This window comes from Buteo buteo, chromosome 25 (genome assembly GCF_964188355.1).
Source record: "Buteo buteo chromosome 25, bButBut1.hap1.1, whole genome shotgun sequence".
NCBI classification, from domain to species: Eukaryota; Metazoa; Chordata; class Aves; order Accipitriformes; family Accipitridae; genus Buteo; species Buteo buteo.
In genome coordinates, this window is record NC_134195.1 from 1,270,211 (window position 1) to 1,295,740 (window position 25,530).

At 40.7% G+C, this 25,530-nt stretch overlaps 1 protein-coding gene across 5 annotated transcripts in view; it reads left to right on the plus strand.

Annotated features, from left to right (window-relative positions):
* The window catches only part of NAXD (NAD(P)HX dehydratase), a 53,181-nt gene that overhangs the window by 13,809 nt on the left and 13,842 nt on the right, over window positions 1–25,530 (plus strand). For all 5 annotated transcript variants that reach the window (XR_012654410.1, XM_075057499.1, XM_075057501.1 and 2 more), the window contains 4 exons: window positions 9,778–9,886; window positions 24,774–24,824; window positions 24,905–25,009; window positions 25,383–25,503. Coding sequence is in view for 4 of the 5 variants with exons in the window: in XM_075057499.1 (XP_074913600.1) it covers window positions 9,778–9,886; window positions 24,774–24,824; window positions 24,905–25,009; window positions 25,383–25,503 (386 nt within the window). In the remaining variant the exon portion in view is untranslated. The remainder of the gene's footprint in view (window positions 1–9,777; window positions 9,887–24,773; window positions 24,825–24,904; window positions 25,010–25,382; window positions 25,504–25,530) is intronic.

Genomic DNA, 25,530 nt, shown 5'->3' on the forward strand with positions numbered 1-25,530 from the left:
CTCTTGTCACCACTACCCCTGGTTTGTGCTACATATTTCTGTTTTCTCAGCTGATGTGTTCCTACTGTAAACTCTACACAAATACAGACAAGATAAAACTTAGCTTTTGCATTTTATTAAGTTTTATTGCAGGCATTTTCTGTGTAGATTTCTGCTGTAGATGTGTACATACTTTCTTGCATTAGTGTTGGGAACTTTCTAGAGAACAGTTTTCAGGAGCTTTTTTATATTCCTCATGTTAATTCCGTGGCTCAGGGCAGGTAGAATAGACTTCTTGGATACCTGTGTTGGGTTAGCTTATCCTGCCTTGATAGGCGAGTGATCACAGAGTTAAATGAGCTATATGACCCCAGCTGGTTATATTTTAAAAGAAGAGAGAATATCTGTTGTGTTAGATTCCCCTCTTGCAGGGACATTCTCTTAATCTTACAGGTTTTTTCTTTCCCCGTAGGCCAGGAAAGATCGAGATAACTACTGAGTAGCCCACTTGTAACCTGGTTGTCAGACCATTTGTAAAGTCAACAGTCGATACACTCCTTGATCTCCAGAGTTTTATCTGAGAAGTAGAATGAGATGTCAGGTCATTAATTTCTTGGGGTCCTGAAGAAGTCACGTAATTTTTCCATTATCTCCAAAAAAGTCACCCTTGAACTAGGTGTGGATTTAGAACTATACCTTCCTCTCAGCTGGTTGTATCTGTGGGTCTGTATGGACTAGGAAAGATTGCCAGAATTACTGAAAGTCTTACAGTTAATTGCAGAGTTCAGGTTTTGGTTTGGATTTTGAAAAAGATTATTCTTCTCAGTTTGAAGTACAAATAATTGGGGAGAAAACTCTTAGGAAGCTGGCCTGTGTGTTGAGGCCAGTTACCATTAATAAAGAAGCTTAGCTTAGATCAGGGTTGCTGGAACATATTTTACTTAGTTTTATTGGATTTTGTCTATGTTTTGATGATTTGAAAAAATCATGAAAGGGAGTCATGGATAGCGAGCTCCTGATGAGTTATTTGAGCACTTGTAACCAGTGCCAAGTCTCTTAAAGAAAGCCCAGAAACGATCTTAAGATTTTTGACCCTTTCTAATTCATTGTGTGGAGAGTGGATTCAAAAACATTGGTCCTTTGTGGGAGGAAGCTCATACCTTTTAGTTCTGTTAGCTAAGGATAGCTATTAAACACTTCTGCGTAATGTGGGACTAACCTCTCTTTTGAATCAGCTGCAGGAAGAAGTCCAAGAATCCTTGTCACCAGGGAAAGTCAAGGAGAAAGCACAGATTGCTCCAATTACCAAAAAGATGCCTCCCAAGTGACTTGGCTGCTGGATGCCTATTACACCTGCAGAGAAGATGCAGGCATAAATTTTGTGATCTTTCTCCCAAACCTCGTTTAGACAGCAGCCTAGCTAGGAATCACATGAGAAAGTTTTGGGTTGGGTTTTTTTTTTCCTAAGTACTTAGGGAGAGATAAAGTTCAGTTTGTATGTGCTGACTCAGAGACATATGCTTAAACTGTTTCTAATCCTGTTGTGCAGTGCCATGGACAGAACTTGTTTATAGACCTGTTTCCTGTGTCCAGCTTTCTTGGCAAAAAGCTGCTGCTTCTTTGCTGTATGCTGCAGAGTGAATAAAAGATGGGAGGTGTATTCAGCCCGTACTATAGTCCCTTTCCTCCCTCTTGTTGCAGAGGTCCTTATCCCACGCGATACTAACAGAGGTTTTGCTACCTCCTCAAAATGCGAGAAGTAACCAGAGATTTTTAGCATCACTGCAGAGAGTGCTGCTGTTCTTGCTGCTTTCTGATACGTCAGAAAGAGATGTATATGTATGTAGGAGCATTTTACTCCAGTTAGATCATGGCCAAATTCATCCTTCTGAATGCTTGCCATACTGCTGTGATTTGACACCAGGATTAGATGTCTTTGGTATTTAATCTTTCTTGAGTTTGAGTGAAGGCAGGCATGCCTGGGATTTGCTTTTGCATTTTTTTTAATTATTAGTATTATTATTTGAAGGTTTTAGGGTCTCATTCTTTTTTTCCAGCTGTCAATCAGCAAAGCATATATTTAGGCTGAGACTTGTTCTGTCTTCTCATGTGTCCACAGCTGATTTTACATACTCTAGCCTTCTGAGTATTGATTCAACTATCATCTGTGCCTTAAGAGTTGAATGTAAACTGGAGAGAGATACTGATGTGATGAAAGCTTGTCACTTTACTTACTGGTTTTACCATTTTTTTAAAAAGTGCGTTAGTTTTTCTGGGGACACTAAGTCTGTTTCAGTATGAGGGAAATTACGTTGTCATCTCAACTTTATTCTGTCACTTTTAAAGTCACAGGTTTTGGTTGATTGCAACCCATTTGGAAGAATACTTGACAGATTCTACTTATCAAGTCAGTTCACAGGAATTATTAATAGGTCAGGACCACTTCCATGAACTCTGAAAATATGAGGTCAAGACAGTTATCGTCATACTTTGGAGGGGTATTGTCATAACATGCATTGGTAATGTGATTGAGATCAAAACATACTACAACTGCTTTTAATGTTTGGATATATCTAAATGCAGGTCATAAAATGATTGTTGATACCTGTGGTATCTTTACAAGGCTAGATAAGGTTGACCTTGAGTGCTGTTGTCATGTCTGTGTGAGAAATCTCAGAAAATAGTCAAGCAATAGCTTCTTCTCCTTTGGGGCTCTTTCTCACAGGATGCAAGAGGCTCTGCTCTGCATAAGAGAGGTGACCCCATTTGTATAATGTGTTTGGGTTCATTATTAAACAGGTCGGGTTTGGCTCTGATGCCTGTAGTGTGTTGACAACCCAATTCCTAGTGAAACAGAAGGTCTGATACCTAAATGAGAGTCGAGTGTCCAAGTAGCAGCTGTGGAAAACATTTTGGGTTTTTGTTGTCACTATTAGGATATGAAAAATACTATATAGTGAATGTGGCATTTTTTCTTAATGCATACCTCAGTAGGTCATTTACACTCTCACTGCCTTGAAGGTAGAATATGGAGCAAGTAAAGACTGTGATATCTGCATGTTAAGAGCAGTCTCTTGCTATGAACTTGTGACACCAGTGCTTCTCCTGGATGATGGGTTGCTGTTCTTGCTGTGTTGCTAACATTCAGATGAAGCCTACCAGGTTCACTTCTGGTGTCTAAATTAACTGATTCAATGGATGAAAAGGAAGACTTGATTTGAATAGTATTCAGTCACTCTCTCATTAGGGTCTTTGTTTTTCTGTCATTTTCTTCCCTGTCATTTAATCAGATTGTAGCAGGAAAACAGGTATTGTCTACCCAGGATTTGCTGATTAAACACTATTGAAAGATATTTCAACAGCCTGGTAGGTGAAAATGACCGTTTTGTCTTCTAAACTTTTTTTTTTTGGGGGGGGGGGGGGGGGCATTTTAATGTACTAATCTTAATATACTAAATGTATCTCTTTTTGGTCTCTAATTGCATCCAGCCAGCTTCATGCCACTTGTGTTGTCACTGAGATTTGCCCTACCTGATTGAGGTGCTTGGTGAGAGACCCATGAGTTGATAATGGGATCAATGAACTTTTCTAGAATAAGTTGTTATTTCCGGTTCTGTTCATGGGGCTGAAAGAGGCTGCCTCAAGCCTTTGGGCTTCTGGAAATTTGGAGTTAATTTACAGGAATGATGATTTAAACACTGACGAATATAGCTATTCTCAGAACGTAGAATTAGTTTAATTTTATGCTCAAACATTTTTTGCACTGTTTGGTTTTGCCTTTAATTCCTTTGACCTTTCCAGAATAATCTCTCTCCCTATCTTATTTACCCAGTTTCCCATAATGACCTCACCCAAGGTTTACCACAATAGTTAATTATTAACTTTCTGAGATAACTACTTAAATTCTAGAGCTACGCATTATGTCCCATCTTTTGCTCTTTTGATGTACTCTATAACACGACAGGATCCAAGTGTCAGCAGGTCTAACATTTGATTCACGTTAATATAATTACCTGCAGTGCTTGGACAAACAAAAGCAAAACTCTTTCATCCTCAGATCAGAGGCTTTTTCCATCTTTGAAGATAAGACTCTAGGTTGGCTTTTGAAACTGCCCACTTAAAGTGGCTTCATCTGAGTTTACGTAACAGACTTTTGCAATGCTACATTTTAGTGCATTTGGAGTTGCCTCAGTCACGCCAAGTGTGCACAGATAATGAGCAGAATTTGAAAATACACTCTCCAGCGAGGAGCCGTATAGTTGATCAGGTGACAGCAGTTTTGCTTGTGTCCCATGTCCTTTTCTAGCAGGAGGTCCCACTGATTGGCGTTTTGTGACATCCAGACCACATCTCTGATTACTAAGGTGGTTCCAGCTCTGCCTAAAGCACATGTGAAGAGCTGTGGTCCTGCTGCCTCCTGTCTGCGCTGTCATTCATGCTTATCTACTATTTCTGTAGCTCCCCGTTACACCCATGCTGACTTTGCTTCACATTTTCTTGTTTCCATGTAAAATTTGACAAGGCTGCACCTTATCACCGTTGTTCCTTTCCCTCTTCTAGAAAGCAGCGGCAGTAACTGTCATTCATCCTGAATGAGGAAAGCTACTGTGTTTAGAGCTTTCTGTAATAATTTAAAGCTATTGCCTTGGTGGCGTTTGATCATTCGGTGAAAGCCAGTCTTTGAATATAATGCAGTGTATGGCAAAATTTTCTTTTTTTGGAGGGATGGGGATGGGAGCTGTGTTTCAGGCCCTAGCTGTCAAGTGTCCTCCCACTCTGGGCAGTGACCAGCCTAGAGCAGACTTCCAAGCAGACGGCATCTGTCAAGTATCTGTTAGAAACTGCTCTGGAAGATGTTTACAAACTGTGGGTGATATTAGGGCAGTAGCCACCATCTTTTTTCAGGTTCTTTGTTGGTTTTGGAAAGGTTATTACATCAAGCTTTCACCAAGATGAAGATCTACAGAACTGTGTTTTATGTCAGTTTTTATTGTGTGATGGTGAAATACAGAAGAGTCATGAAGAGCAAAAAGCTTGACTTAAAGTTTTTGTTTTCTGTATGAGCTTTTCGAAACTGAAAGTAGTATAAGAGACTCTGATGTTGTGCACTGAGAGGCAACAGTGAGACTACGCAGTACTGAATCCAGCAATTACTGCCATAAGTACCATAACCAAACCGATGCTGTTCCTGTATGCAAAAATAACTGAGGTGGCAAGACAGCAGGAGTTTTTTCAGGGTGTATTGATTTTAATTTGGCAGAAGTTATCTAAAGCTACCAATAATTCACGAAGAAAATTTGTCCTCACTATTTAATAGACTCAGTGCTGTTGAATTTGAAGACTATTTGTAGGTTTTGCCATGGAAAGCACTTCTCTCAATACGTTCTGGAAGCAGAGAAAAGGGCAAAAAGATAAACCTGCAAGATGCTGAACACCATACCTTGGCCCTGTCTACATAGGGCTTCAAGGAAGGCAAAGGATAAAGCTGTTGTGTCTCTCTTCCCATGAGATTGCAGTCTTCTCAGCCTCCACTGAGCGAAGCTTTGTCCCTCCTTCTACCTCTCACTAATAGCCAAGGAAAGTCGGTCAGGGAAACATCTGTGGGGTCCTTTTTCATAGTGTGCCCCCCATGAGACTCTGTATGCTTGCTTATTTGCTTGCTTATTTGTTTAGATCTGCTTTGACTAATGGACAATGTGTAAAGTTGATGGAGTGATTGTTGACATTAGCTTTAGACTCTTCCTTACCTACTGAGCTTCACAGGAATGAGACAGGTTATAGAAGCTTCTTCTGTTTTCCTTATTAATGATTCTGTTGTCTTGCAGTTGTTACTTATGTGTTTATCCTGTGATAGTTCTTTTCTGTATGCAGTCAGAGCTTTATCAGTTGCTTTCCAGACAAGCTAAGACTTTGAGAAACCTTTTGGGGTTTGGAGGGGTGTTGTTTGGTTGCTCAACTGAAGAACAGTGAGCTGTCGGAATCTAGATTTTCATCAGAATGGCATCTGATAACATGTCACATAACACATAGTGGTTAGCTGGAAGTTAAGCAGCTGTTTGAAGATCTGTTCATTCCCTTCAAATCTACAGCTGCGGTCTGTCACCAGAATCCTTAATTGCACACATCTGCACAATGGTACTGTAGTTCAGTCTCCATGTTTACAGGTGCTACTGCTTGGATTCAGCTTCCCAAAATATTCCTGTTGTGTGTGTCCATGGTGCAGAGTTTGTATTTTAAAGTTACAGGAAAGCCAGACTGTTTCGCAATCTCTCGCCCCATCACCTTTCAATAAAGCTTGCTTTATTTTGGGAAATCAATCAAAGTCTCTCTCAAAGGTTTTTACCCTCTTTTCAGAAATTCAAATGCTGTTTTCTTGTGGCCTTGCAAGAGATTTTCTGACTCACTTTATATTAATATTAGCTTTGTGCTTTAGAGTAGGGGTATTGCATTTGTGACTCCTGTTTTGGAAAAAAGCCAAGTCGCATATCATATGGCTCTGCACCTCTAAAGGCAATACTGATTCTTGCTTACTTGATCCCTTTCTGTCAAAGCCTGAAGATTGCATCTGTTTTGATCAAGGGGATGTCTTCTTCATACCTCATACCTTTCTAGATAATTTAAAAAAAAAAATAACAGTGCTAATTTCAATTGTGCATGCATGTCATGGGCAGCGGAGGTGATAATTAAATGGAGAGGTTTGAAATCAGGTTAGTAATCAGGCGGAGAAATTGGCATGAAAGGACAAAGGAAGTTAACAACGTTATTTGTGTGAGCATAGTACACAGCGAACAGCTGAGGACCTGACCAGCATTCTCTGCTGGTGCTTGGAAGGTGTTTGGGGTTTTTTTCCTGGTTTTGATCCACAGACAAACAAGAATATACATTGGCTTTTACTGTAGCAGTAAACTAAACACTGCCAGGGAGTATTTATTCCGAGGTACCCAAACATGATTATCTGTACTGGCAAATTATCCGAACGATCCTTGGCAAGGTTTTTGGCCCGTGCCAGCTATCCTCTCCCAACAACTTCTTCCCCTGGTGAGGACCTGCCATGGTCCAGGGACTGTGCCTGATAGGCAGCGGGAGCGTGACCTGCTCTGATGCCTGAGGGTGTAGTGGCCAACTGACCTCGGTGTCAGAGGACTCTTCTGGTCGTGTTTAAATGTTGGTTATAGACTGCAGCTGTTACGAGCTAGAAGAGTTTCTGTCTTTGTGCTAAATCCCCTGGTCAGAAATATTCAAGGTGACACGACTTCCTGATGGAGGTTACACGTTGATCATTTGTACCCCATCAGCTTTAAAATGCTACTGCTTTGATGTCTGTGGGGGGGAATAAACCGTAAGATGACATGATAGCCCTTCAGCTTTTCGGAGAAGCTGTAGGTACCGCGTATTCGTAAGGTGTCCTTAGCTGCATAACCACAGCTGTTGTGAACATCCAGTATCTTAAAGTGAAATTGGCACGATGCTTCTCTGAGGCAGTATTTGTTCTGCTTTCCTTATGAAGAATCAAAATCCATCAGTTATTTTACAGCATGTTTTTATAGCTGATTTTGCAATGTAATAGTCATTATCGCCATTTTAAATCTCTTGGCCCTTCATATGCCTTGGGTTGCTTCTTGATGTAAAGTTGCAAAGGAGTTATGTGAACGTAATGTTTGTAAAATGCTTTGAAGATGAAAAGCTTTACAGTAGGTTTTTATTATTACCAGAGGCAAAGTGAGCAGGAGTGGCTTAATGTTGGACCGTTCATCTCCCAAGAGATGGTTTTGTTTTGAAGAGTGCACATTATCAGTTGGGTTGGAGACAAAATTATCTTATTTCAATCCTGAATACAAATAAATTGGCAAGCTTTCTACCTTGAGATTATTTGCGTGAGACATTTGTAAAAGAGGAGAGCAGTTACGGTACTATCTATGGCTCTGTTCTTAGCTTAGGTTTAATGGAACATTAACGTGTGTGGCTTCTACTATCCGAAGGAATTTTGAATTCAATCCATTCAAACATCCTTTTTTATACATATATATATATATATGTATATGTATTAGTATTCTTATATCTATGTGATATACAGATATATACACTTATTTGAGATATATATTGCTCTCCTAGAGATAAAATCAGTTGCAGCACGTAAATAAAAAAGTGGTCTGCATTCAGAAATGGTGACGTTTTATTAGAGTTTTGTCCACAGACTGTTTTTCACATGTTCAGTCTACCACATACAGAAGAACTGGCTTTTTTTTTAGTAGTGCTTTAAATATTTCTTGAATAATTTTTATTTCCAGCCTGTATCTACATCATAGACTGATAGGTAGATATACAGGCACAAAAAAAAAACCCCACAAAGCGAGCTGTTTGGCAGTTCTCAAGCTACTGCTGTTTCCTTGTGAGTGAGAGGAGAAGGGAGGCAGCCGCCTCGTTCAGGTGGAAATTGAACGTCAGCCTGCGAAGCGGGGGACTGCTTCAGGGACGCCGATGTCCTCGCGCAGTCCCTCGTCTCCCTTGCCCTTGCAGCGGGTCATCGCTTCCACCCAGCAGCCTTGCCCCGGCGGAGCCGTTCCGCGGAGTCGGCGCAGGGCGTCTTTGGGGAGCCGGCGCGGCCGCAGCCGGGGATTTCTGAAGCAGCCATTGTCGGCGGAGGGGCCGCTGCGTCCCTGCGGCCTGCAGCCGGCCGCCTCGCTCGGTGCAGCTGCGAGAGCTTTGGGCTCCTGCCTGGCACTTGCAGAAATCGTCGTGGAATTTGCTGATTCTGCCAGACGCGAGCTAAACACTTGTTCCCAAGTGGTGCGTCCCATCAGTACAGCTGTTGGTTATGAAAAACATGCAAGGGCTTTCATCTGTAATAATAGAGCTTTGTTGAAGTACTGCGAGCTCAAAATTTTCCGAGTAATTCTATCAAATAGTACCTCCTTGCTTAGCCTGTAGGGAGCTTTATTCCCCCGTGCTTCGGTTAAAACGTTCATTTATTGTTGTCACTTATGTCAGAGGTGGGGAGGGAGGGAGGCTCAATTTTCTCTCGGTACTGTCAGTAAGGATTAGCTGACATTGTTGGGCAGTGCTTTCAAAATATTCTGACCTATTTACACAACAAAACTGATCAGAACAAAATAAACAGTTCTGGTCAGCGGCTGAATGCTGTATTGTGGCAGCTATATTTGGCAGTGGATTTTCTCGTCATTTTCCAATGTAGACAAAACCTGAATGCTACAGAAATCTTGAGCATTACAAGCAGATAATACCCTTACTGAATAGCTTGATTCTCCTGTTGCCCTTTGGGGAAAGGGGACGGTTTGGCCGTAATTCAGTTGGAACAAATGCTTATGAAGCAACTGACAAAAAAGCGTATGAGTAGATTTATCATTTTGCCATGCAGGGTAATAAATAATTGCATTGTTTCCAGCAAGCCACAGTATATACCTGCGAGATGGTGGATCTCTCTCCAAGGTGTAATCTCTGCATAGAAGCATTAAATGGGGAATTGTGACAGACTGTAAGAATTGTTGGTTTCCTGCTTGGGTTTTATTTTGTAACAACCATAGTGGATACTTGCAATTACCTCCTCATTTTTATGTGGTATCCACTAAGGAATGAATCAAGAGAAATGTTTCATTTTAGCTGTTCGGACAACCATTCCGTATTTCCTGGATCACAGATTTTTGGTAGTTTGGAGGATAAAATTGCCTGACGCTCAAGATAGGAAATATCTCTTTCCATCTTGACTCTTCAACTCAACTTTCTGAGAATAATAAAATGAAGTCTTTTTAAACTTGTCTTTTTTTTCCCAATTCCATTTAGTGATAGTCCCAATGCTGTCCATGAGGTGGAAAAGTGGTTACCACGACTGCACTCAGTTGTCATAGGACCTGGCTTAGGTAGAGATGAAGTTCTACTTGAGAACGCTAAGGTAATGTGTATACTGATATTTTATTCTGTGTCTTTATGTTGAAATTTATTAACCAATTTACTATCTCTTACATGATTACACAAATGTTTTTGATAGGTTTCCTAAATAACAAATTTATTAAAATATTGTTGACTGAAAATTACAGCTGTTAGTCATGGTCTTCATTATTAAACTGTAAGCATCACTCTGAATTTTAGGCACCCGTTTGGTTGTTTTGATTTGCTTTTGTTCTGATTGTGAAAGCTGCTAATTAAGAAATAGATGTTGGCATCTCTGGATAAAGGGCTCTGTGTTTTCTTGGGTGCAAAGCACCTGTACTGTAAGAATATAAATATGAATCTGAGTTCCTAATTTTTGGAACCATATTTGACAACTTGTATCAGGAGAGGTACCAAAGAACAGGGACTGTGTCCCCTTGCAATAAGAAATAATACTCTTAATTATAAAATGTTGCAGATTTCTACTCTGGATAAGGAGGTAATCCTATTTTCTGTCAAGCCTTAGTGGAGAGCTGAAAACGGGAGCTGAGATATTTCTGTACTCTAAATAATATGTAGTTACACCATCTTCCAGATGATGTCTTCTATTACTGTCAACACATCTCTGCACATTCAAAGTATATCTTTCAGTCTAATGTCAATCTAATTTCGTACAATTTAATTTTTTTTTTTCCTGAGAAGTATTACTGAATTAATCAGTGGCACTAACAAGTGGAATTAATATAATTTACAGAAATGTTGACAGTTACACAGTGAAATTGCAAAACAGGGGAGGCAAGAGGCCGGAGACCACACTACCCAAGTAGTTTAGAATACCATGGGAGGTATGAAGGGTGGGTTTGCTAGGCTTTTGTTAGAGAAAGTTGCTATTGGAGCTCTTTGCTTCTTTAATTCTCCTTCTGCTTCCAAAAAAATGTTTGATTTATGTTAAAGATGTGCAAAACTAATAAAGAACATGGGTTCAGAAAGAAAGAAAAAGGAAATTTATCACAACTGATCAAGAAATAAAATTCTATTCTGAATTGAAAATGTCAACAGATTTTATTTTTTTTTGAAAACATTTTTTCAGAATTCTTAAAAATTTTGGGTAATAATTTTTCTTTTTTTCCTGGTTTTTAAAAAATTCGTGTTTTTTTCTAAAGGGAAACAACTTCAAGCAAAAGAAAATGAGTGTTCATGCAGAATATCTAAGATACCTAACATAAGCTTCTTTTATATCAGTATTCCATCTGGGGTTTATAAATATCTGTCAATGTGCTTATGTATATTACAGAAGTATCTGTAAGATTCCTTGATTTTTTTTTTTTTTTATCATTGCTAAAAATAATTTTGCTTTCTTAGTGAATTACAAGCATACTTTTACTTCAGCCTGGCTGTCCTGTGTGGTGAGTTAGCTTAAAGTTAAGGAAACAAACCCAGCCAATGTAGACAAGGCGTTTGGAAGTTACTTCATGCTGAAATCTCAGGCCATGTTCATATGAGCTGTGGATCTGACCTTATTAATTTCAAGTCACATTAAAGCTCAAGTTCTTTGTCTTCACTGTAATTATGTAAGTGTTCATTAGTTACCCAGTGTTGTTTTTTTAACATGTAATTGGGGACAAGCGAACCCTGGTTGCCTGCTGGAGGAAGACTGGTGCTTCTCTGTGCTGAGGAAAGGCTGAGTCTCCCTCTTGCTTCAACAGCGAATTTTAAGCTTTGTATCACTCTTCACCTTCAAGAAAAAACACAAGTGATGGTAGCGTTGCTATTTTAAACTTTTATAGGAGGCTGGGTTTGTATATAATTTTCTGGTTTTCCCTTTAAGCTAACCTCAGCATGCTGTCATATGAATGCAGGGCTGAGATGTAGATTAATGTCTGTTTTCTGGTCAGGTTTTTGTATCACAGTGGCAGTGATGATGGGAGAGAGCTCCCTGTCTTCCTCCTCCTGCCCCATTAAAGTGCTGAGGCGTAGTGGTCTGTCACCTCTCTGATGCTGTTCTTATGTCAGTTCTTGTCAGTATTGGGCCAGCACATTGCTAGTCGATGTGCTTGTCCACACAGTCATGTGTTTTGGGCTGCTTCTCTCTTCTGAGTATTGAGAAATTAGGATACTAATGCAGTAACCTGCAATTTCTGGTAGACAGCCCATGGACAGTGTTTTATTGTGGAATAGCCCAAGTACTTCTTGACTAGATGGTGCATCTTCTCTCTCCAGACCAAAAAATGCTTTGCTTCTTCAGCATCTTTACTATGTCACCTACCTCCCTCATGCTTAATGCCCGCACTGTGGCATCTCAGCTCCTTTGAACAGTCTGATGGACAAGAAGCACCTTATGATCAATTTCCTTTGAAATTTGTTTTTTTTTTCTTTTTCTTTCTGGAGACCATAGTGATATTCTTTGAATACACACTTATTGGCTTCCTGTGATTGTCTGGTTTGCGCTGTAATTCCATTTACAAGTCCTGTTACACGAAGCCACTCTACAAGTTATATCCCGCTCTCATGTGCCACTTGTGTGGGTCTGTGCCAAAACCCTCCCATGCTATTTCTCAGTTGCCTGGGTGAGGGCTGATGCTTTGTCAGAGCTTTCTAGCCATGGGTTTGCAGGACCAGGAGCTGCAGCTTTAGAAAAATCTCCTAAAGAAAGTATTTGTTGTGTTCTAATAGCGGTGCAGCTGGATCCCACGCAGATGTGGCAATCCTAATCTTGGCCTGGTTAGACCCTCCAACTCTGGAGCAAATAAGCAGTCCAAGCTAGTTCCCTTCAAGAGAAAGGAACAAAACCACTTTTCTCCTTCCCTTCTTGGCTCTGGATTTTGCAGATTTGTTGTGGTTTAACCCCAGCCAGCAACTAAGCACCACGCAGCCGCTCCATCCAGTGGGATGGGGGAGAAAATCACGAAAAGAAGTAAAACTCGTGGGTTGAGATAAGAACAGTTTAATAGAACAGAAAAGAAGAAACTAATAATGATAACGCTAATAAAATGACAACAGTAGCAATAAAAGGATTGGAATGTACAAATGATGCGCAGGGCAATTGCTCACCACCCGCCGACCGACACCCAGCTAGTCCCCCAGCAGCAGTTCCCTGCCCCCACTCCCCAGTTCCCATACTAGATGGGACGTCCCATGGTATGGAACACCCTGTTGGCCAGTTTGGGTCAGCTGCCCTGGCTCTGTCCTGTGCCAACTTCTTGTGCCCTTCCAGCTTTCTCTCTGGCTGGGGATGAGAAGCTGAAAAATCCCTGACTTGAGACTAAGCACTACTTAGCAACAACTGAAAACATCAGTGTGTTATCAACATTCTTCTCATACTGAACTCAAAACATAGCACCGTACCAGCTACTAGGAAGACAATTAACTCTATCCCAGCTGAAACCAGGACAGTATCCACCCCTTATTCTATACCATTGACGTCATGCTCAGTTCCCATACCTTTAGTTACATTAGTTACATCCTGATCAATCATCATCACCTTTCCATCCCTTTGAGACATATGAACAATGTTATATATATATATATGTATATGTATACACACACAGAGATATCATTCCTTTAGTTCATGGGTTATGTTCATAAAATGTTCCTTGAGTTCATTTAGTTTCCGACCCTGGGCTCCATCTGTCATACCTGTCTTTCTGGGCAGGAGGGATGGTGCAAAGTCCTCTCAGCCGGTAGAGCAGGATTGGGCTTCAGTGCGGTGTGACGAGCAGGTGACATTGGACACAGCAGGAGGATGGTGTGCACAGTTGGATTGTTGCATGCTGGAGTCAGTTCTGGTTCCATCACTACTGCGCTTTGCTCAGTTTTATCACAGTTCTTTCTTGCTTGATTTAAGTGATTCTTACTATAGTATTGTGGATATAGCATATAACAATTATAGTAATGATAACATACAGTAGCAGGATTATGTCCAGGGAAACCAGGACAAGATTGAAGCATCTCTGCTCTCCATTCTACTTCAAACTTCCGAAATGCTGTTACCACATCTGGTGTGGAACTTGGCCACCACAGCCAGCTCCCTTGTAGGCAACATCGGGCCATCTGTTTTTCCCTTTTGGTGTCTGTGATTGATTCTGGCCAGAGCCAACAGTACCATTACATCCCCGTGTTCACCTCAGTTGGTATGCTGCTGTAGTGGTTTAGACTCTGTTGAGAAAGGGTTTAGCCACCACGTGGAAGCAAGGCCAAGGTCCCCATGACTGTCCTCTGTCAATGCTTAGAAGCAGCATATTTCCAAAGCTGTTGGATGTTCTCCTTTTTTTGCACAGCAGCAATGTTACACGCCTATCATAACTACCCACCACAGTGTTCTTCATGCAGCCGTGCCAGGGATGTTTGCACTTCTGGTCTTACTCTGATCTGAGATTTCTTGTAGCCTGAAGCTTGGAAGTAGGGGAATTCCTGCCTGTACCATCAAGAGCTGTTCTTCAGGTTTGCGATAGAACCAAGTTCCTCTCCTGCAGCGTGATGAGTGCAGCTCCTGAGAGGACTTCGGAAAGAATATTATATTCCTTGCATAGCCCTCTGGGAGAGGAGATGCTGCTGCCTAATGCTCCAGTATGTTCTACATTCTGCTGCTGCCTAGCAGTTAGGCAGTTACAGGCTTAGCTATGTCCTTTATCAGTTTCCAGCCTCTTGTCGTCTCCTTTCCCGTATTACTTCTGGCATGACTGTGATGTTCCTGTCAAATTTTCTGCTTCAAAGTTTGGTGAATCTTTAATGGGTACGTTACTGGCTTTGTGGTCAAATGGCCTGATCCAGAATTGCTGAATGGAATAGTAGTTACTGTCAAGATCAGGTAGAGAAAAGCATTCATCCTTATTCTTCATAAGCGCTGTCCTTAACTGAAGTAAGACTTTGATGTTGGAATCGTCTTTGTTTGTCACTGGGTTCCTTTCCTTTCTCCCTGAAGTGGTAGCACCGAATCCTGGACTCCCACTCCAGTCTTGCTGTGTTTTGTTTTGCAGCAGCAAAGTTAGATGCTGTTTTCAGCAGAGCATGCTTGCTTCCCTCCTGTAAGAGAGGTAATGATTAACAGCAAGAATGGCTCTGTAACTCAGATTACATGGTAAAATCGACTGGGTTCTCAAACCACATGCTTGTTCCTCTTGCTCAATTCTCAATCTTTTAACTCCGAGAAAATGTCCTGAATACCAGCCTGGGTTCTTCTTTGGCTGAGGCCCCGCCAGCTGCCATTTCTGCCCATTGCTGTTTCTCTTCCCCCACCCCCTCGCCCTGCAATGCTACCCTCAGCCAGTCATTTGCCCTTAAAGATCTCTGCTATCTGTTGGGATATAAATTCCAGAAATCTCATTTTCCGCCCCTAGTGACATCATCTTAAGGTTTTGTGGAAGTGTCTTGGCTGTAGTTAACGTCTAGCAAAGGGTGGGAGAGGTTTGGGCCATTGTCATGGATCACCTCCATCAAGTGTGCCCAGGGAGACCCCATTCGAAATTTTCTCTTTCAGACAGATTCTGATTTCCACCTCAGCTGAGGTATCAGCCTTTCTGTGTTTGTTTTTGGTTAGTTGGATTTCCCCCTTTCAAGCCTCATTCCTTCAGGATTTAGGCAGCATTTCACAGCCTTAATAAATTGTGAGAACAGGACCGGCTGCTTCAGTACACTATCTTGCGCTAGTTTTTGCAAGATCAAGAGGACTATGGAATACAGAGCCACCTTTTGTTGTCACAGCGGTCTGTTAAAGCTAAATCTGCCACTATGGGCCTTGAGAAGCATTTTCCTCTTGATATCTGAGCAGCCCCCAGGTTCCATTTGTACCAAGTATAAGACACCTAAGAAGCATCCCAGGCTAATGCTGCAGTTGATAGATTAGTCTGTGGTACCTACCACCATGTACAAATATGAACAACAGGATGTGTTACTCTATGGAATCACTGCTCATGTCGACTCAAGTTAGCAGAAGAATTATTTACCAGAAACATAATTCTTCACTGTGCGTCAGGTGCATTTGCTTCCTGCTCTGTTCATACCCTCTGGAAAGTCCTCTGGAGGTTCTTGCTGTGGGGATTCAGCAGTTCGTAGGGACCTGAAGTAGCAGCGAGGACAAGCCGCTTTGTGTTCTCAGCCCTCAGCTGGGAGGTGAGGTAGGTGGGATCTTGTGCCTGTGATACTGCAGAGGCAGAAACCAGTGGGCATGTATGTGCACCCGCAGTGAGCATGTGTGTGGAAACTGTACTTCTCAGCCCTCACCCAACACTGATGCACATGCCACAAGTAGTATCCAGTGAAAAGCTACTCTCTTACTAGCCAAACCTCATTGAAAACTGCTCTCTTACTAGCCAAACTTCTTGCTTTCAAACAGCCCGATGAGAGTCAGAACTTGTGGATATCTTCGCCTAAGATGAGGCAGTTGCTGGGATAGGATGCAGTTCTTGCTCTGTGATGGTGGTACTGGTGCAGATAAAGCTTGGGAATGCCAGCTCAAGGCAGAGAGATGCTCTTGGTTGTGCTAAGAGCTGTTGCTGCTTGTGCTAAGAACTATTGGTATTCTGTGGCTTCCTCGCAAATGTCTTGATTAGAAAAACAGTGTTTGAAAATATGCTAACAGGACCTTAAATACAGGTTTATGCAGCTTGCAAGCAGAATTTATTTTCTAATATATGTAACAGATCTTGATGAAAGTCATTCACAGTGAAGTGGGATGTTTATTTGCTTTCTGTGTGTAGGCTTTTATTGTTGTTTAACTTGATTTTGATACTTAAAAGCATTTGTAAGCAAAATGCTGGAATTGGATACCTTTTCAACTCTTTCTGAGCATCATTCAGCTAGAAACCCTAAAAAGAAATTGGCAGTGATAAATTCCAGAGTTCATTTTAAGTTTATGTTTATTTGTTTTATTTTAAGAAAAAATGCCAACAGCTGACCATGAATATCGTAAGCCAAATCTAACATTAACATAATCAACCGTGAATTGGAAACCTTGTAGAGTTTGCACTGTGAGTGCAAACACTCAGTGGATGAGACAGCATGAGAAAACTTGGTGCCTGCCTTTATTCCGATTTAGATTTTTTTACTCTGGATTGGAGTAAACAAGGTCATTGCTTAAACTGGATTTGGATGCGTTTAGGGATGGAAGTGTATAAATGTAGCTTCTTAAGAGGTGTCTGGTTAATTGTGAATTTGGGAGGGGATAGCGAAAAAGGAATGCTCTGGTTTTTTGCATAACTAGGACAGTATTTCAGAGGCTTTTGCTTTGTTGTGTTCCTTATGTTCAGGCATTACTTTCAATTATGTCACTTTAAGAATTCAGCATATGATCAGGGCAGATATTAAGAAACTGTTAGCTGCAGTTTTCCTCCAAGTTTGATAGCAAGTGATCTACTTCGAATTCAAAGAGGGAACCTACAAGTGGATCATTCTCATGGTTTTGTTTTTGGGGTTTTTTTTATGTAGAACAGAAGAGTTTTGCTTAGCTGCCATCTACAGCATCTTCAAATTTGTTAGTTTTAACAACAGCTTTTAACATTTCCCAAAACACTTAATGAGCTTGAAGATGTAGTGGGGTACTCTAAAGAGCCCTTATCACCCTCTGCCTGGCTTAAATGAAGTATTTTCCTGTGCACCTGAAAATCTGTTTTGGAAAACAGGGCCTAGCATGTGCTACTACAGTTAAAAGACAAAAGACCCAGTTAAACTGAATGGAGCATAAGCCATGAGATAAGAAGCTATTTGTTTCAAAGAAAGGATATTCATCTCTGTTACATGACTCTTCATTCAAGTAGGACGAGTGGTGGTCATTTCTTACGTGAGGTTTGAGAGCTTAGTGGAGTGATTATGAGCTAGTGATAGTTCTGCATACAGGAATATATAAAGTAGAAGTCAGGCAATTAGGCTAGTTAAGGATGATTATATACATCTTGTCCACAAAGAAAAGTTTTGATTGACATTGCCGAGTTTTGAAAGGAGGATGATTTCTTGGATCAGATTAGTTTGTGGGAACTAATGAAAGCAGTTTCAGAGTTAACTGCATGTTTCTACCAGCGAATAAATAAAAAAAACCAAAACCAGTTAGTGAAAATATGGCTCTAATGTGAAGAATCTCAGACAGTGGAACTCCATTTTTAACATTTTTCGAAGCCTCCTGTATCAAATAGAATATATTTAGGGAAGCTTCTCCCCCCTGCAGCCCTGACTGTAGCCTTGAACACAGCCTGTGCTTGGGATATTTGCCTACCTCTAGCTGTGCAAGATTACAAACTTCTGCTTGCCGAGCCTACTTTCCAAGCATCTCCGCCACAGAGCTGCATCCTGACCTCTATTGCAGCTGAGTCCCTGCTAACTCTGCATTTATCCAGACTTGAAGCAAGGAATGCAGAAATGCTTCCTAGGGCTTTCAGTGCCTATTTGTAGGAATTGATATGCGGTGTGTTGGGGTGGAACTTATTTGTTCCTCCCGGGCACCTTGGGGAAGGGGTTATGCAGAAATGCTTCCAGCTGCAGCATTTAGAGGGAAATTTTGGCTATTTTTTCCCTTTTATGTCTGTTCCAGACAAAAGCATGGATTCAGGATTGTTGGATGTGAGCAGCATCCATGCGGAAAGTACGAGCAATTGTAGATGGCATTTCAAAAGCAGTTTCTGACAGCAGCTTTCAGTAGGGGGTTCTTCATAAAAGGGGCTGCCACTCCTTTTTGATTATTTAAGGTTGTATGAGACGTAACCAGTGCCAGGTTATGCAGATTTGCATGTCTCTACCAAACCAGGGTATGTAATTGCAAACTTGGCATTTGCAGGTTGCAGTAGAGTGCACTTTCAGTGGGCTGAAGGCAAGGTTATACTGCTTCCTAAAATGTTTGGACGTCCTTGTGGTCAATGCTATCCATTATTAGGGCATGCTGAAGCTTGAACTTCTTTTTGAGCACACGGGTAAGAAATTTTGCCAAGAGTAGGCCAAGACATGTCTCTTGAAGGGACCTAGGAAATGCAGTGTTCGTTGCCAGTATCAGTAAAGGAAGCTTTGCCTGCAGTATCTTTCCTTTGCAAGGTAGAAAGATGACCATGTGATGCATCCATAGTGAAAATTAATTACTGTTGTGGGAGAGATGTTGCTTTATATATGCTGCTATTGTGGTTTTCTGTTTATTTCATTAAAATTCAATCTTTTATTAAAACCACAGGCTCTAATTTCCTGATTGTTCCCTTTGCAAACACCGAATGCCAAAGTTATTGTGTAGCTAAATGAGTTCATCAAGAAAAACACAAGTAGCGATACAACTAATAATATATTAAACGTCATTGCAGGCATTCTGCTGCCAATCCACATCTAACTAAAAAAGCTGAGAAGTGTATCTAAGTCAGGTGTGGGCAAAACTGTACATAATTGTCTTCTCTGAGGAGCCATGGAGAACCGGCTTGAATGCTGTGGTATGCAGGCAGAGTAAATAGGGTATGTGTGTTATCGCTGGCTCGTGGACTTGGGCAGAGAAGTCCCGACTGACTGTAGAGTTTTGCAAGAGGCTGTGGGTGCTCGGATGCGTGCACCACCTGCTGTCTGCCTCTGGTGCCTCAGGGTGGCTGCTCTGTGAGGGCTTCCATGGCTGATTAGCTAGCCTTTGATGGGACTTCGGAGCTCCATAGCAGTTTATTCCCACCCGTACGTGTTCCCCCCATTCCCCTCCTTAGCTGTTCTTTGCAGCCAGTGTCTTGCACTGGCTCATCTCGGCCTGTTCCCTTTTTCCATAATACTTGTGGAAGTGTCTAAGGGTCCTGGATGCCTGTGTTAGTGCAGTGCAGGTGAATCTTGTGTTTCATAGCACAGCCGCAGGCTATCAAATGGATAAATCGTATCATGCTTTTCTGCGTTACTGTGCCCTCTTTCAGCAGTAGCCTGTCCATTCGTTCCTTCGAGCTTCTTCCTCCTGCGGTCCTTTCCAACCTGAATGAGTCTGATTCCATGTGTGTGTTGTTCTGGTTTCAGCGTGTTGGGGGTTTTGTGGTTTGGGTTTTGTTTTGGAGTGGTTTTTTTTGGTTTGGTTTTTTTTTTTCCCCCAAAATATTGGAATTTGGTTTGGGGAATCTATTTTATAATTCCCATGTGAAAGTTGGGCCAGAGAGCACAGATTTCTACTCAAATGAATGCATAGCATTTCAAGGAATAGTTTCCATGATAATAAAAGTATTAATTAAAACACATAAATTCTTCACCCTTACTTTGTAAATTTTTCTAATTACAGCAAAGGGTTGCCTTTACCCAGATAGAACACTGGTTTCTACTGTGACACAACTTCTTTTTCAGTTCTTATTGAGTAGGTTGCTTGCATCCAAGTCTTGGATACCCAGTCAGAGAACAAAGATTTTTCAGGAAATTGTGTATTTCAAGAGTAGAGTGGGAGTAGATTCAGGTTAATGTCACCCCCTCTGGCTCTCCTCCCCTCAACCACCTCCACCAAAACCTGCAACCACTGAAATACTATTTTGGGCATTCCTAAATGTCAAGTATTTGGTACTGCTAACAAATGATAACTGTGTGGGAGGTTGTCCCATAGAGCACCTTCATGGGATGTTTGAATCCCACGTCGTTTCCTCTTTGGCTTAATTGGGGTAGAAACTTATACTTTGGTCTTAAATTATTAGGAGAGGAAACTCTTGTTACAGATTTGTTCTAGCATGAGTCCTGCAGTCTTGTAGTACAGTTCATCATCACTGCTTTTAATCACGGGCTGGAACCTGTTTCCCTTTTCTCATCCAAATGTTGTGGGCTGCAGGGTCACTGTTTCAGAGCCACCAAGTGTTGAGCCAACTGATACAAAGCAGGATATCTCTAGCAAGAGACTGCCCAAACCCCCATTATTAGGACTCTCTACATGAATGGTAGGAGACTAAAATTTGGGCCTCGCTATGAATGTTGCAGAGGAAGGATCCAAATTTCAGTCTTTGACATCTTAGCTAACCAGTGTGGCTGTAGGTGATGAGGTTGGAGGACAGCAGCATGTCACTCTCTTCCTCATTGTCCTCTCTGCTTTGTGACTAGTGCCAAGGTTGCCCTTTGAGTCCAGTTCTTCATTTCTGGTTGTCCTCAATTGCTTAGGAAGCGAGTGAAGGAAGTGCTCCTGCCTTGGTCTGCCCCAAGCTGAGCCACCGCTGTTGTAGTATAATATATTCTGTGCACAGAAAGATAGTCCAGTGGGATATCTTGGAGCTAGAATCTCCAAAATCTTAATATTCAAGATGCTGTTTGAAGAGAAAGGGTGATGTCTTGGGCTTATCATTGATACCTGTATGTGTTGCTGTTCACTTGTGAGACTGGTGTTTGGATTTCAGGTCTGGTCTTAGTAACGTTTTGTAGTATTTTTAATTGGCAATGTTCTCTTCTAAATCCTTTCCCATGTAAATAATTGTTACATGAGATAAAACTGAACATATGGTTCCTCCTCATACATAGAGTCCTATCCAAAATGGTTAAATAGGTTTTAGTGTGAAAGTAGTTAGTCTGAGCTGTAATAATTCTGCAATTAGCAGTGGAGGTTCTTCTATATACTTACAAGTATTAACCAGGAAAATCCATGCCAAATGTCAAGATACAGATTCAGCTGAAAATTTGATTTTTGCTTCCAGGAACAAAATACTCTGCATAGAGGATGTTGCCATTATTGCTGTAAATACCTCTTACGCAAGTATTTTTGTGTTTTGTTTTGTTTTATATACAGTATCTGCAGTAAAAGAGCGTTTAAAAGTGGGCTTCATCTCCCCTAATTCTTGATGTCTAAAAATAAAGCAGTAAAGTGTCTCTGCTCCCTCTGTGATACCTGGGGAGAGACAGGTATGTCTGTTGGTGATTCATCCCACCCTAAATGCAGTGTCTAAGCTGCAGGGGATGTATTGCTCTCCAGTGGTGAGCCATTTGACCTTTGAATGGCAGCAGGTGAGATGTGTCCTGTCCACAGTCAATAGGAAACAGGTTCTACAATGAATGTTGTGTCCTTCAAACGGGTGGTTGTCTTACAGGGGGTTCTCTTATCTCTGTTACTGCTTTATTACGGTTGCCTGATTACCCCCTTCCTCCCCAGAACTTCCTCCTTGAGGTTCCTTGTCAGTCTCCAAGCATTTTCTGTCTGGGTTTGAAGAAGGAAGAGGAAAGGAAAATAATTAGGGTAGTTTTTTGTTTGGGTTTCTCTTTTTTAAAGTACAAAAAATGAGCTTTCTACATAAGACAAAGGACTTCGTACCCCCTGATAATTTGTTTTATAAGGAGAGAAAGAAAAAGCAAAGATCACTCCGTATGTTAGATTAGAAACTGATCCCTCAGAGACTTGGTATACAATAAAAGTTGCTTGGCCAGTAGGTTTTACATAGCAAGATGAAATTTCTCTTCAGAGGTCAAATGTCTCAGGATTGTGGAGGACGTGCTGGAGAGGTAGGAACTCAAAACATTATTAGGAAGAAATGCCTTATTTCTCTGGAGTGTAACAGTGACCCAGCCTTTCAGAAGCTATTTATCTGTACGTATACTTTCATGCTTTATAACTTCCACCTTTATTTTTTTCTTACATTCTTTTGGTGGACAATGGATCTTCAGAATTCCTTATTTAGCCTGTTGTTAGATATATAGAGACAAAAAGATAGGTTCTAACCAGCAGTCAAGATGACAATTAGGAGGAAACATGACAAGGGGCCAAACAATAACAGCAACAGCCAAACATTAACTGTATCGGGAACAGAACTTTGGCAAAATTAGTTCCCTGGATTGCTCATAATGCATTTAAGAGAATAGTTTGGAAGGATAAGGACTTCGGAGATCTGATGTCTTCCTTCAGACTTCCTTATGGAGTCTGCTGGGGAAATCTTTTTCGGTTTTAAAAAATGAAGTGTCATGAAAGACTGGCTTACTAAAGTTGACATACTAGAATAAACTGGTGATTCATATTAGTGGGAAGTGGAGCAGTAATCACTTTAAGTGTACTGAAGGAGTTTGGTAAAGCTGCTAATGTTCAAAAATACTCTAACTGAAACCAGTTAGCAAATGAGGTTCCAGTAAATGGTATTTGCACCTTCAAAAACTGGGGGAGGATGATGTGAATGCTTTCTTACATGATATCTGGCTAACTTCTGGGGCTCAGTGCCAAATGATAACCTAATCGGAAGAGCTTAGTATGGTTCAAAAATAATTGGACTGTTGGATGTATAACATTCGTTTATACAGAAAAAATACCGCAAACTGTAAACCTGGTTGCTAGATCCACAGCCTTATTTTATTATAACCAAGTGAGTCAAATTAAACATAATTGTTAATGAACTTAACACAGCAGGGGCAAAGCAGTACAGCTTCTGTGAAGGAAAACTGAGCTGTGCACATCTGTGAAGATTTACATTAATGAATAGAGGAATTACTTTGTCTCATAAATTTCTTAAAAGCTTTGAAAGTAAGGCTCTCTGGTTTTCATTATGCCACAACTCATTCTAGGTATGTTGTAAGATTCCATCCTTGCACAGCTGTTAAATAAACTTATTCAAAAATTTGAATACTTTAGCAGTAGCTGAGTGGTATGAGTTGTGTAAAACTTGTGATTGGTTCGAAATTATTTAAATAACCGAATATAAGAGAAGACGTGTGGTGTTCCCTTGGGATCCCGAGGAGGGTGGGCACCTGGCAGTCTGTGACACACAGCCCAAGCCAAGACCTGTGCAAGCATGTGTATGTCACGGAAAGGTTTTTATTCTGTAGTAGCTTCTAATGTAGCTGCAGCTGTGTGTTGAGACAAGTCCTCAGGCTTGGAGCAGTGGGTAGTGTTTCAGTCTCATGCTTCCAAAATGCAGACAGTGCCCAAACAAACAAAAGTAGTGTTGGGTTGAAGCACACTGCTAAATTCTGGTCATCCATTTAAAAATAGAAGGGAAAGATTGCTACTGGTATTGGAAAAATCAGAATCAGGTAGGAATGAGTTTGTGAGTATATGTATATTCCATAATTAATAATTTACAGGAAGCAAGGTGGGCGGTGTTTATTTTGACCCCCATACAAGAACAGAGGGACATTCAATACCCTGAGCATTAATTAAAAACTGCTGCCTTATTCCTTATATAATGTCTTGCTAACCTGTGGAGCTCAGTGCCATATGATAGCTAATCTGAAGAGCTTAACAATGTTCAAAAATAATTAGACTTTTGGATAGATACCATCCTGTTATCTTATACAGGAAAAAGATAAACTCCAGCTTCAAGGATGAGTTAGTGACATTCAAAAAACTTGACTGTCAGCCATTGCTCATTAAAAAAAGCTTGAGTATCAGTTGTTGCCACTGCTCAGTTAGGAGAGAGAACAAGGGCAGACAGTCTGCTAGTAGATACTGCTTGCTGAAAAAACACTTTTGCAAATGGTCTGGTGTCTCGGCCACCTTGATTTTGCTTTGAAGGTATTAAAACCTCCAGGACTATGAGTGAAATAATATCTTACGTACTGCTTGTCTCGGGATGTTTGTTTGTACGTAGCCCCATTGCAGTATTTGAGTTTATCATCAGAAAAGCAACTAAAATTAGTATTACAATTATTGGTAGATTTCTATCATGGAAATACTAATTTGGATTTATTTTTTTTTTTAACTGGAGTTGTATGTTTACTATGTGTGACTTGTGTTGGCATTGCGTGCCTCCTACAGCAGCAAGAGTGAGTGAGATTGCTTGTTTGTTTGCATAATCAACACCGAGGAGTCAGTTATGGAAACCCTGTTGACACTGCTTATTCTTGAACCAGGGAGAGAACAATGTAATTGTAAAATTACTAGTTGATATGAAAACATCTTACATTAGTTTGCAGAATATAACAGATTTTTTTCTGTCTTCCTTTGTAAAAACTACTTATATCATCAGATTGATTGTATGAATTTGGTTTGGATCTTACGAGATTTAAATGAGCAAGCATCTTAAAGTTATCTGCATTTTTTGCAGGGTATTATAGAAAAATCAAAAGTGAAAGGAATTCCTATCGTTATTGATGCTGTAAGTATTTTCTTGATTCAGTCAGTGGTTTGACATTTAAGAATCTATTCAGTAAATGTTCTTCTTGCTGGTTTTTTCAGGATGGACTGTGGCTCATTTCCCAGCAGCCTTCTCTTATTCAAGGCTACCAGCGAGCTATCCTTACTCCAAACTACATGGAGTTTAGTAGACTGTATGAAGCCATGGTGAGCCGTTTTCCTTTTTGATATTTAAGTACATGCAAGTTTAGTCTTTTAGTCTTTAAAAACAAACAACTTATTACTGGCTTAAACATTATGTGCTGTTTCTTATATACAAGACAAGCATTCTCTGGGTTTTTATTTCATGGGATAATTGCCACAACAATGCCTATTGTTAAACAGAGCTCTTTTTTAAAGAAGACCCTTTCTTATGCATTTTTTGGCACTGCAGTGGGTATAGAAAAAAAACATCTAGGAAGACTGATGATGATGCTTTTTTTTTTTTTTTTGTCCCCATACATATGCTGAAGTAGCATGTGTTAGAATATGTTGTTCTAGTAGTAAAATATGTACTGTGTATGGAATTCTTGTGTTGTAGCTTAGAGACCCCGTAGACAGTAGTGATCATCATGGATGTGTATTAAGACTCAGCCAAGCCATGGGGAATTTGACAATTGTTCAAAAGGGAGAAAGAGATCTTATTTCAGATGGAGAGAAAGGTAAGTGAAGCCTTTTGCTTTTAGCAG